This window comes from Epinephelus moara, chromosome 19 (genome assembly GCF_006386435.1).
Source record: "Epinephelus moara isolate mb chromosome 19, YSFRI_EMoa_1.0, whole genome shotgun sequence".
Taxonomy (NCBI): domain Eukaryota; kingdom Metazoa; phylum Chordata; class Actinopteri; order Perciformes; family Serranidae; genus Epinephelus; species Epinephelus moara.
The window spans coordinates 21,088,855-21,101,868 of record NC_065524.1 but is presented as its reverse complement, the minus strand read 5'-3'; the positions used below and the strand labels follow the sequence as shown (position 1 = coordinate 21,101,868).

Below are 13,014 nucleotides of genomic sequence, written 5' to 3'. Positions count from 1 at the left end.
GGGGCGGTGCTGCCCCCTCTCCTCCTCCCAGCTTCTGGCTCTCGCAACCGGGAAGGCAGTCTCGGGGCGTGCGCTCTTGTGAGCAGCTCCCAAAAATACTCAGAGGGGCGGGGGGCAGAGGGGGTGAGACAACTAGACAGGAAGACAGATCCAGATCGATGAGACCGAGGTAAAGAACCACCATCGAACTTCGCCGCAGCAAAGTTTGTCAAGTTGTTTATTTCTTCTTCTCACCTTCAAGCCTCATTACGCGCGCCGATCCCCCTGCTCTCCAAACCAAAAAGATGCCCAAATCCTCCCCGTGCGTATTCCCATGGTCCTCCCTGTGGCTGGCATCTTTGGTTACGTTGTTGGTGCAATCGGTGCTCTCTTCCTCCTACTCTTCTTCTTCTTCCTCCTCCACATATCAGAGGTCTGCAGCCGGTGGGAAGCGGCCGGGCTTCATGGAGAGGACGCTGGTTCTCCTGGATGTCAACACACGCAGTCCGATCAGAGTCCTCAACGACAACTTCCTTTCTCTGCAGCTGGACCCCTCGATCATCAAAGACGGTTGGCTGGACTTTCTCAGGTACCCCAAAGCTTTCGCGCTCACCAACAACATCTGTATGTATCGGTGTCCACCTCTGAAATGTTTGGTGGTTCTTTTATTCATTACGCACGCAGCCACGTTGTCTGAATTGTCATGGAGCGAGCCAGCACATTTCCTCCTCACTCAGGGCAGTGAGTGATCCGGTGCTCCACATTGCTGAATGATTTTCATACACTAGCAGAATCCAAACATATCAGACAATTTAATAAGGCGTTGCAGAGGGTGAACGACTCGTCCAAAGGCTTTTTATTCCGGGTTTATTGCTGCTATAGTGCACAATAGAGTATGCAGCGTGCCAGTTAACATTGGTTAAATGTGTGTCCGTCTAGTCTATAATGCAAAATGTTAATTTCAGCTATTGCGGTTGAGGGTTTATTATTTTCTCTTAAAACAATTTTAAAAATCCACTTTTACTTCTTGCTCACAATGCCACCCATGTTGTTGCAATATTCTTTTACAGTGCATTCTAAATTTTGACTAACTTTCAGTTTTGCGACTTTTCACCTCAGTGCGTTTCTCAAAACAGTCCAAATTTCACCACAGACGCACAAACATGCGCCATTGGCACATGTTTTGACCTTGATTATGAATACTGACGTTTTAAAATACACAACATGGCCAAATCACTCATCCAAACTTTTGACTGACAAGATTACAGACTCATTGTGTGATGGATTGGAAGGGACATGTTAGTCACATTTAGTTCAGTTTCTAAATCACATTGTATCACCGTCAGATCTAAATATGACCTATACAGAAGATGATCTATAAGGCCAAGTATTACATAATTTTAAACAGTGAATTTCATAAACTGGAAACATACTGGAAAAAAGTGAGGAGATCATGTTTTACTTTGTGCCTCCTAGAATTAAAGAAAACTGTATTATTATTTTACAATAGATGCTTAGGAACATTTTTAATTTTCAATTCCACATGTCCACATGGTGTCATTCCTATTCACCATTTCTCTCTGTCACATATACTCCATTACAACTTTGTTCTGAGCTGGTTGGTTATTATTCAGTCCATACAGAATTAATATAGTTACCTTAATCAACTACAGTGTGAGAAATGGTTGATGAGGCTGAATAACATCCAGCGGTGTCTCCGGCATTCTGCAGGCCTGTCGGCCGCCACTTGGTGCATCTTCCGTCTTTTTATTGTGTGGAGCTTAAGCCGACTGCCACGTAGGCTGTGATAGAAAATCCAATGATATACAACAAAATAAAAGTTCTCCATGTAGGTACTTTCAATCGTTTTTTAAACATTAAAACGTCACATGTGCTGGATTGTAACTTTTTAAATGTCACATACAACTAAACTGCTATTTTTCCATGCTGTTTTATTTGTAGTAAACTATCATTTTTAACAATTATATTTGATATCAGTGGCAATTTATTATGTTTCACATGCAGAAAGCACAAAAAGGCAAATGACTGTTTTTAATAGGTCAGTGACAGCTGAAAATAAAAGTAGCAGCTACAGATTATTGGGGGAATTCCTTGTTACTTCTAATTTAAAACAGTGCAGAGTAAAAACCTTTCAGACATTAGCTAGGCTACATATGTGTGTTGTTTTAATCCCTCGCCTCTCGGGCTTCACTGTACCTGCTGTAATGTTTTTTCGTCAGGATGATGGATGAAGTTGAAGTTGCTGCCTGTTTTTTTGGGCCTGCTGTCAAAGAGAAAAAAGTGTAGTGATGGGCCTTCGGTGCTTTAACAGTCACAGCAAAGATAAATGACCTGTAAGCTGTCTGTTAAAGTGTTAGGCTGTCTTTATTTGTGGTGGACACGGGGCTGTGAGCTGAGACTGCTTTTCTGCTTCTCTTAAATCTGAATGTAACTATAAATTGAAGCCACAAATATAGATAGCCTACTATTTTAAGTTGTGACTTTGCGTGTAATATAACTTATGTGAGTGTCATTTTGTCCCGTGTGTGTGTCCGTAGCTCCAAGCGGCTCGTGACCCTGGCGCGCGGCCTGTCGCCTGCCTTCCTGCGCTTTGGCGGAAAGCGGACCGACTTCCTGCAGTTCAACAACCAGAAGAACCTCGCCAAGTTCAGAGGCCCGGGGCCCGACTACTACCTGAAGAACTACGAAGACGGTGATTAGACACGACACTTTTCTTCGTCTGATAATGTGTAGCATGTTTATGACGGACTTTAACAGGATATGTAGGCGTTTGTTCCTGTCTGTCTCTGTTTTTCCGCACCGAGTACAGTTTAATTTCCTCCTAATGTGACATTGTTAATTCACCTTACATAGCCGCCATTTTGTGGTAAAATGTCGTTAATTAGCGCGCGCGCTTATAACTGAACACCAACCGTACAATGAATCCTCCTTAAGTGTTATGTGAAATTTTTATTAAATAGTTTTGGGGAGGTGTTTCTAATATTTACCCTCATTATATGGAGGCGACAAAATATTAAAAAGACCTCTCAGTATAACACAATTGGCTATGATACTGCACCCTTACAATACAGGCTCCAAAATGGCCGCAAAAGCTGAATTAACACCTCTTTAAAACAGTGTCAACAAAGCTTGGGCTTATCATAAGGCTTATGTATTTGTATTGTATTTATTTGTATTAGTTTCAGCTAGGTGTAGGTGATACTTAGCCATCTGAGCGTATGGGGCACTAAGGATGTTTTTGTAACATGATATATGGCTTGGTAGCCTATAACATACAGTGGTGTTACTTTAAAATAAATATATGTCTTATAATTACCATAGAGATTTTCTGTTTTTGTTTTGACAAGAGGTGGTCCAAGCTTTACTCTACTCCTTTTTTGTCATTTATTTTTTTTATTGAAGTTTTTCTTTTGTAAGAACATCAACACAAAAGATAAATACATAAACACAAACATTAAGAAATCATAAGTCCGTTAGCACAGCACCAAACCTAATATCATCAGGTCACCTATTCTACATAGAAAAAGCCTGAAAACAAACAAACAAAAAAAGGTCCCTATGATACAACCAAAGCAAAAGCCCACATCTCCATCTGTATTTTATAAGTGTCGTACATTTCAGTACAGTGTCTGGCTCCTATGACGTGTAACACAAAACAAATTTTAAATCAAACTGAACAAACAAATGTTTTACTGTTTGATGAAAATAGCAACATGAATATAATATTGTCAAGTCCACGACACTAACAACTTTAAAGTAACGTTAATTTCTTCTGTGTATGTCTGCTTGCAGATATAGTGCGCAGTGACATCGCACTGGACAAACAGAAAGGCTGCAAAGTGGCCAACCACCCTGACATAATGCTGGAGCTGCAGAGGGAGAAGGCCGCCACCACACAGCTCGTTCTGCTCAAAGAGCAACTGTCCAACATCTACAGCAACATCACAATAACAGGTAGGAGATCACACACACAAAAATAGGTCTTTTGTGTGCATGCGTGTTCATATCCTGACAAACATGTTGTCCATGCTCACATAGCAAAGTCAGGACTCTGTGGGTCATGCACGATCATGTGTGTGCGCACTCACACAAGGTTCAAAGCATGCCAATGTAAACCGTCAGCTTTCAGAATGACAAATGTAATTTGTAAAAGAGGAATGTGGGGATGGATAGAGGAGAGCAGTGGCAGAGGCTAGTAAACAGAGCTCTGACGTTCTCGCTGGTTACAGTTAACTCAACCTGACCGCAGAAGGAACTCTGGAGTCCTGATTTTGGGTGGGCTGCATTTCTTATCTTTTATTGTGATTGACTGGGAACTGCAGCAGAAAGGAGTGAATGAGGGATTTGTCTGTTAAAATTACTGCAGTTTTTGGGATCATGGTAGTGCATGTAAAGACGGAGTCAGGGTCAGGAATGATCAGTTAACACTGTGTGTGGTTTTAAAGAGCTGGAAAGTAGAATTTGGTTGGTTAAGGTGAGAGAGAAAATGCTTTGAAGCTAGAAAATAAATATAAGGACATCAAAAAGTATAAAAAGTTCAACCCCTAATGCTAATGTAAGTCTTCACTGCTCTGTTGCCTCTTCATACGGACACGTAGATACTTTCTATCCTCTTTTGTATCTTGAAAAGACAGTGGGTGGGCAGGATATTCCAAAACAGACAGCCAAAGAGCACCTGGAAAAATAATTGTGGACTTGGGAGTTAACCGGCAGTCCAATCAAAGACAATACATTATCTATGTGCTACATGGGAGGAAAAGTCAGACTGAGAAAGTCTTTAAATGTTAGTGTAATGTACACAACCCCATGTTCACTGCAGATCCAAAGAAATATAAAATATTTTGAAAAGACATTGATAAATTTATGAAAAACAAAGAATCCGACTCTACCTCAAGAGAACCCGGTTGGATGTGTCATGAATATGTTTGGTAGTTACACACACAGCCTGTGGTGTGTTTTCCATGTTTGCAGAAGGTCTCGCTTGGAGACCTCGCTGGATGTTGCCGTAAGCGTGATAGATGTGGACCAACATTTATCAGCTGCGTATTTTCACGCACTCTCATGTGCAACAGTCAAAACATGGTCCTGTTGCATTTATCAATGTAGGAAAATACATAGAAGAAGATTTTGGACCTGCTCGTGTGAGGGGAGGTGCAGGTCAGGAGTCACGTAGAGTAGCACCCTACTATTAATTTTGTAGTGTTACAACTGTGCTAAATGGCACATGGAGCTTGCAGTTAGGGATGCACCGAAATGAAAATTTGTGGCCGAAGTCGAATAATATTAAACGCTTGGCCGAATACCGAATATCGTTGTTTAGTTTTTCATTAGTTTTTGCAGATGAACCCCCTCCAGATTAGTGTTGTCACGGTACCAAAATTGGATCCCACTGTACGATACCAATGAAAATATCATGGTTCTGAGTAGTATCACGATACCACAGCGAAAATGAGGCAGATGTGCCTTTTGTCATTTATGAAAACATAAATCACTTTTCTATTATAGGCTACATCAATGATATTTCAATGGAATAAATTACTTATTGACTTATTCATGCTTCAAAAACAGCATCAATGAGTGATGAATATAGGGGGGATCAAAATAAAATAAAATAAATAAATAAAATAAGAATCAACCAGCCCCCCTCCTCCCCTTCATAAGTAAAGAACAGTCCCTAAAGTGCGGTGAGGTTTGTGGGCCGTGAACGGCTCGTTTCTCCTCTGACACATCACATAACTGTGTTCGGCTGGCTCGGCCGTTCAGGTACTTCTGGGCAGTCCACACGCCAAGAAGAGGATATTATTGGAGCCGACTTATCCGTCGCCGGTAAGCCGATGGCCGCCGTATTTGACAGGAATACATTACTGTCTGTGTCTGTGACCCCCGTTCAACCCACAATTGGTGGGATTCGCCTTTCGTTTCTGCTGCTGGTTGAAATCTGTAGGTTGGTCGCACAGCGTGCTAAATTATTTAAGCCTATTTTGCTCGCTCAAAACTATTTTTAGTCGCAAATGCGAGTGCAGTGAGGGACGGATCGCCACACTGCCGACATTTTACTCCGCGCGTTACGGCACGCTGTTTGATTGCGTTATCAAAACACGACGCTATTATTCGGCCTTGCTTTTAACTTATTCCACCGAATACCGAATGTGTGTTTTTTTTGCAATATTCGGCCGAATATATTCGGTTACTGAATATTCAGTGCATCCCTACTTGCAGTGTTTAATGTTGTTGCCACAGGAACTTAAGGATGTTTCATGTGGGTCAAGCATTTTCAAATGTTTATGTTTGACTTTGCAGTTTTAATCAATCAAGCATATTTTTGGTTAAGCATGCTGATAGTGATTATGTGATTATATTTTTGGTATCGCGTATGAATAAAAGCACTAGCAGTGTGGATATGTTGGCCAGAGAGGCCATTCATTAAGCAGGAACAGTCAAAAAGTACAGAATATAATATCACGTGACTACAAGGCTGGGCAGTATATCAGTATTATATCATTATTGTGATATGAGACTTGATATCTTGTTAGATTTTGGATATCATTATATCGTAAGTGTTGTCTTTTCCTGGTTTTAAAGGCTGTGTTACAGTAAAGTCATGTAAAGTAAAGTAACTTATCAGACTGTTCTGATCTATTATTTGCCTTTACCCATATAAGCCAAACACTTTTGGTATGACACCTTTGGAAGCAAGAGTATCTCTTCATACATGGTACCTCGACCTTAGGTCCATTTAACGTTTCCTCCGCAAACAGTACCCTTAGAAGATGTGGGCGGGATTGTTGTCCATCACTGCTCCGTCCAGCACTCATTGTATTTCCCCATCTCCGTTGACACGGATGGAAGACTGCACCTCATTTATCATCCACAGAACGAGGCTACACGCTGACATTTTCAGGGCAAAATAAAACAGGCTGCAGTGAGAGTCTGTCTCGATGGTAAATTTAAAAATAGCGGGTTTGTGCATTTAGTCCTTCTCAGGCAAACATAGCCAGCTGAAGCCCATAGGAATGATGCTACGCAGTGCTTTTTTCTTTTTCTCCGAGTGAGGATTAGAATATATGCAGTTCACATAACTCGGTCGAAATATTTTTAAACACTTAAAGATCCACTCATTACTTAAATTCTGTGTCATCTAAGAGAGACAATAAAAACTAAAGTAATGGTCAAAGTTGTCACATTGAAATTTAAGGTATGTTGTCGTCAGCTCATGCAATGTTCCACCTTAAATGTTGCCGGCAGTCTGTCCAATGAATTAAGCTATTTTTTCTCAGACTACAGCTGCTTCAAGAGGCAGTAAAACATCCTTTCATTTTATAGTTATAGTTTACTAATGTATTTAAGACTTGCCACAGTGTGAACAGAGGTTACAAAACCAGCCACAACTCAGCCCTGAGCAGAGTGACTGTCCACTATTGGCCAATCAACAGACTGCAGTGTTCACTGCTCCACCTTTTAGTACCGGATCTGTGTGCTAGGTACCCCAGCAGAGGGGGGACCAAAAATGGGGACAGTACGGAACGGTTTGATTGGTACCATCCACAACTTTTTACAGTGGAAACGGGAAAAATGCATACCGAACTGAACTGTATCGTACCATACTGCTCGGTAGCAAACCGGGCTTTAGTCATTTTACCCACATTACTGATTATTATAAGTATAATATTTGATTTTCTCCACATTGCCCAGCCCTACTGGACTATCACGTTGACAAAAGACAGAAACTGCCGTACAATACAACAATAACAAAAGTCCCAGACAAGATCTAGTTTTATAGTAATTATCATTATTGCCTAAATTCTTGTAACTGTAAACTTATAAAACCATGGTTGAGACAACTAGCCTCTGTCTCACACATGTGGTGTTGCTCCAATGTATCCCAAAATTAGGACCACATTTCCCATAAACCCTGCTGCTTCCTGTCACCAAGAGGATGTTACCACTTGCGCTCTCTGCTCAGCTGCAGCGTGGAGGCCTATTTAGTCAAGTAAATAAAGATGGCCATGATTTACTGATGATAAAATATGCATAGCTTCTTTTAACTTATTCTGCTAGGTGCTGACTAAAGATGAATTTCTAAAATTTGAGTGTTGATATTTAAACTGATTTCACAGGTGGGAATATGATGAAATATAGTTGACATTATTGATGCAGTAAAACTTATTGTAATGATAAATCACCACTGAATGTTATTTCATCCCAAGCACTTGACATTTTTGCATCATTTTACTGATTGATTAGGACCATATGGAATCTTTTAAAACATGCACTCTCGGTGTGATGGTTCCTATTAAGGTGTAGAAGTGGTGTTGAGACACAGAGAGCGGCGCCTTGCTGTTTTTTAGCAGGTGCCATAGTCGTTACCAGATTGGTTGGCTGGGAGAGAGGGGGGTCGAAGCCAGGCAGAAGGACTTTATTTACCTAAAGCTGATTTACTGTGAAGTGTTCTCACAGAAACACTCATTCTTTCGAGCACAGACACAAGCTGCAAGTTTGCCCCCTGGGAAATGTTCTTCAAAAGTCTGAAGGATATTTTTCAAAGATTGTTTGGGAGGATAGAGCAGCTGTTTTCTTTTTCTGGTACAAAATGTGGTCTCTAGTGGAATTAACATACAATGACTGCTTTAGTGGAGAAATAAGCCACCAGAATAAGCACTGATGACGCTGGAAAAGTCCTGAGAGTGTGAACATGGTTGCGTTATGGTCTTATTATGGTCTTATTTAACTCAGTTGAACTGTTGAGCATGTTGTGTAAACTAGAATCTGTGGTGTGGTGGTGTGGAGAGTAACAGGGGTACAGACGCATTCGGGATGTGTTTAAATACGGTCTGGTAACAATCAGCCAGGATTCATTGTGTGTGTGTGTGTGTGTGTGTGTGTGTGTGTGTGTGTGTGTGTGTGTGTGTGTGTGTGCGTGTGCGTGTGCGTGTGTGTGTGTGTGTATGTGTGTGTGTGACGGCAGTAGGTGTTTAAGGGACCCATAACAGTCTCGCTCCATCCTTTTCCACTCACCACTGTCTGACCTTTGACCTAGGCTTGTTAGAGCTATCAATAATGGGGCCACTCCAAGCTAAAGCTCACACACACACACACACACACACACACACACACACACACACACACACACACACACACATTCAGCAGAGGAACTAAGTCGAGAAAATACCCCAAGCTCAGACAAGGTCAGGGTCAGGGTCGTCTCATGTCTCTCTCTGCAGGAGTATATCCCTCCATCAGGCATCACTTCTTTAATTCTCTCTTCCCTCTTCTCCACAACTTAATACCTCTCCCTCATTTTCTCCCTCTCGTGTTTACTGTTAGTGTAGCTGTGTATATTGTGACTTCATGTGAAAGTCTGATGTTTATTTGACACTTCAGAGAATGAGGCAGTCAGTCCGCTCAGCTTGTGACCTCAAAGGCCTCGTCCGTGTGTTTAAGGCTCAAAGGATAAACACAACTCAATTTAGGAATTCCTATATTGTATTATTCTTGTAGTCTAAAGCCGGACAATCAATATTTGAGAACACGGACGAGAAGAAAGTTTTCCCAAAACAGAAAAACTGAAGAAGAAAAGGTCAAACACAGGATGTTTTCAGTTTTAAGGTCTGCAGCTGCTTGTGAGACAGCATTGGAAGTATCTCTTTAAATTCTTTCGTTGATTTTCAAGAGAGAGGAAATAATGTGCAGAACTGAGAAGGATACATGACTTTAATCAATTGGAGCAAAAGACTTAAGTGATAATTGTTGCACTAACAGGAAAAAGTTGTATCGTCATGCCTACACAATGTTTATATGGTAGACAAAAGCCGAAATATGTACGTATGCACATCACATCTAACATGTGGCGTTCCTTCACAGATGTACAATAAGGAAAAACAAAATAAGTCATGATATTTAAAAAAGAAAAAAAAAAGTCAGTAAGGAGAAAAGGAATAGCTCGTAATAATAATAATAAAAAAAATAGTCATTCTTTAACTTATGATTATATATCCAAAAAAACAAGATTAAAAGTGAATAGGTTGGGCTGCAATTAACTATTATTTTCAGTATTGATTAATGTGCCGATTGTTTTCGCATTTATTGGATTAAATGTCAAACAATTGTGAAAAAAAAATGTTCCTCACAATTTCCCAGGGTCCAAGGTGATGTCTTCAAAATGCTTCTTTTGTCCAACCAAAACCCAAAGACTCTTTATTTACAATCATAAATGACATATAAAAGCAGCAATTTCCCACTTAAGAAGGAGAAACCAGCAGATGTCTAATTTTTTTGCTTGAAAAATGACTGAAATTATTAATCAATTATCAAAATGAATTAACTGACTAATAGTTGCAGCTCTGCTGATGAGTTTGCTCTAGTTGCAAGGATTTGTGTGGGATTTTTAATTGGACTGTTGCTGTTGGGTCAGTTATTTTTTGTTTCTGGACTGAGGCGGCTCCTGGACGTCAGTGTGGGAGAGGAAAATTGGGAAAAAGGGCCATCTGGATGGCGGGGCTAAGTAGGACATATTTTTTAGGAAGGAGCTAACCTAGATTGGAGATGAGCAGGAGTTCAGCATGGGCCAGAGCCAGGTTTATGGAGAGGAAATGAAAATGAATTATGCATGTGAGATTAAATGTAGCAGTTCTTTAAATGAATGGGTTTCCTTGCAGAAACTGGAGCACAGAGTAGCCATTATAGCTGTGTGTTGCAGTGAGACTTAACAAAGCTAACAAAGAGGCCCAGCAGGCTGGTTTGACACCACTTGATCCATGATGTCATACTTTTAAAACGTCCCAAGTTTTGGTTGGACGCATCGCATTAATGAGCATTATTTTAATGTTCGCTGAGCCAGAAGTTGGTGTCATGATCAGGCGGATGGTATGCAGACTGACATCATGATTTCAACTCTCCTCTTTCTCTCTTCTCAGTCTGATCTCACGTGTGTAGTATCAAATGACACAAATGTTTACAGTGTGTAATCAGTTGTTAGGTTTAAGTAAACATTGCTGAGAGTACATCAGACACTAATACCTGTGCCTCTGCCTTTGAACTGACACAGAGGAGCAGCAGTCACAGCCAGAAGCCTCTCACTGAGAGCTGCAGGGCTCCACTGAAAGGAAACATGAGAAGAATGACAAAACAGAAAAGTGTGAAGCAATACTAATGTAACCTTGCTTTCACAACAAACGTGCAAGTGCAACAGAGCGAGGCCATTATTTCCAACTGCGGTAATGGCTACGAGCTCCTGAGCAGCTGCACGAGTCAGAGTGCAGAGTGTTACACACTTTCACGATTTTCCACCAATTTAGTTTATCTAAACTTTCACCCCAAATGTGCTGACCTCCAGGATGCACATTCTGGCATTGACTGGAGGTGTTGGACGAATCTGCAGCTCCCAGTGGATGGTGGGTGGGTGTGAGGGCGCCTTGACCTTCATACAGGCGGCTGGAGTTTGCATTTTGTCGCAGACCTGCAATTAACTTTTGTCTTTTTATTAACTGTTAACACAATTACTGGGCTAACCCCCTTCACTTTTATCAGCAGGTGACAAGTAAGACACAGGAACCTGGCTTTTGTATTCACTGACAAATAGTTTAAACAGTACACACACTGCAACGCAAAGTTTAACTCCATACTCTCCACTCTGGTCGCTGCAGCCCAGGGTTCCCACACTCATGTAAAACCTGGAAAATTCCTCTCACAATCTCATTTTTCAGGGCTGGAAAAGTCATGAAATCAGCAAAAGTCATTGAAAGTTTAGGAAAGGTCATAGAATTTTATGTAAAAATAATTTTTACAGTAATCTTCTATGGTTAACTTTCCATGTAATGTAACAGTGCAACAGGTAATGTTGTTGTTGTTGTGTTTTCTGTAGACTAATTGTTCCCGTAACATCGCTCTAATATGCGTCGTTGCGTGACGCTTTGTTTACCGGCACAAACGTTTCTTCATTGTCTCCACATGCTCCGTCTCCCTCCATGTATGCTGGCTAGCAGGAATTATATTATGTTTGAGTAATACCGGGCAAGTGGGGCAAGAAAAATATTGTGACAGTGTGATTTTACGTTTCCATACCGATGCCCCACCACTTCTTTTAAATTTTACTGCATTTTTGAGATGGAGCAATTGGCATGGACAGCGTAGGGCATTCAGTTGTTACTTAGAGAGCCAATGTGCACTTTGTTTCTGTTTTAACTGTTCTTCTCTGAAAGTGGAGGGTCGAACAAATTAACCAACAAGCCAACCAATATGTCGGCTGTCACTCCCCCACTCTAGGAGGTCTGCTGCTCTGAGTCCGCCGAGTGCTTCAGTGTTCAAACTGCGTTATGAATGCTCTGGATAGCAGAAGGGTGAAAACAAAACTAGAGTGCACTTGGCTCATGCAGTGGCAATGTATATATATGCGCCCGTTTTTTCTTAATAGTAACTCTAATGTTAAAGGGCCAGTGTATAAAATGGGTTGAAAACAGTGACATCAGTGGTCAAATTCTAGATTGCAGGGCTCACTCGCTCACCCCTTCCGTCGGGTAAATGACGGTGGCCTCGTAGGGACAAAAAGCCTTGCGCAGACACAAGTTTTTCAGGAGTAGGTCTATCTAGCGACGAGGTGAATATTTATTTAGAAGTCTAAACCATGTTACAATATTGTAATGAATCACTCACGAGCAGGAGACCAGAGTAGCGTTCGGGAAAAAGGCCAGTTTATTTGAGCACTCCAAAAACTCCGGTAACACTCCAGGGGGTAGCACGTAAAAGACTCCGTCCCAAACTCTGACTCTTCTAGCCTAACACACACACTTCACACACACATACGCGCTTACAGTACCCAGCGGGGCAGCCCTCCCCTCTCTGCTCCACCAATCTCCAGCCCGCACACTGACTGACAGCGTAGCCGGTAAACAAAACTCAGCTGTTTATTTAGCCTAGCAATATCTCCGGACTATAGTAGCTGCAATGGACGACTTTGAACGCGATTTTGAAGAGTTTCTTGTAGCGGACACAGATCCAGAGCCATACCTGTTTGAGCCG

The 13,014-nt window shown here is 41.3% G+C and overlaps 1 protein-coding gene across 1 annotated transcript in view; it reads left to right on the top strand.

The window, feature by feature from the left end:
* The first annotated feature begins 143 nt into the window (after positions 1 to 143).
* The window catches only part of hpse2 (heparanase 2), an 80,190-nt gene continuing 67,319 nt past the window's right edge, over positions 144 to 13,014 (top strand). The window contains exons 1-3 of the mRNA XM_050071228.1: positions 144 to 568; positions 2,538 to 2,692; positions 3,793 to 3,954. Coding sequence (XP_049927185.1) covers positions 285 to 568; positions 2,538 to 2,692; positions 3,793 to 3,954 — 601 coding nt within the window. The 5' untranslated portion in view covers positions 144 to 284. The remainder of the gene's footprint in view (positions 569 to 2,537; positions 2,693 to 3,792; positions 3,955 to 13,014) is intronic.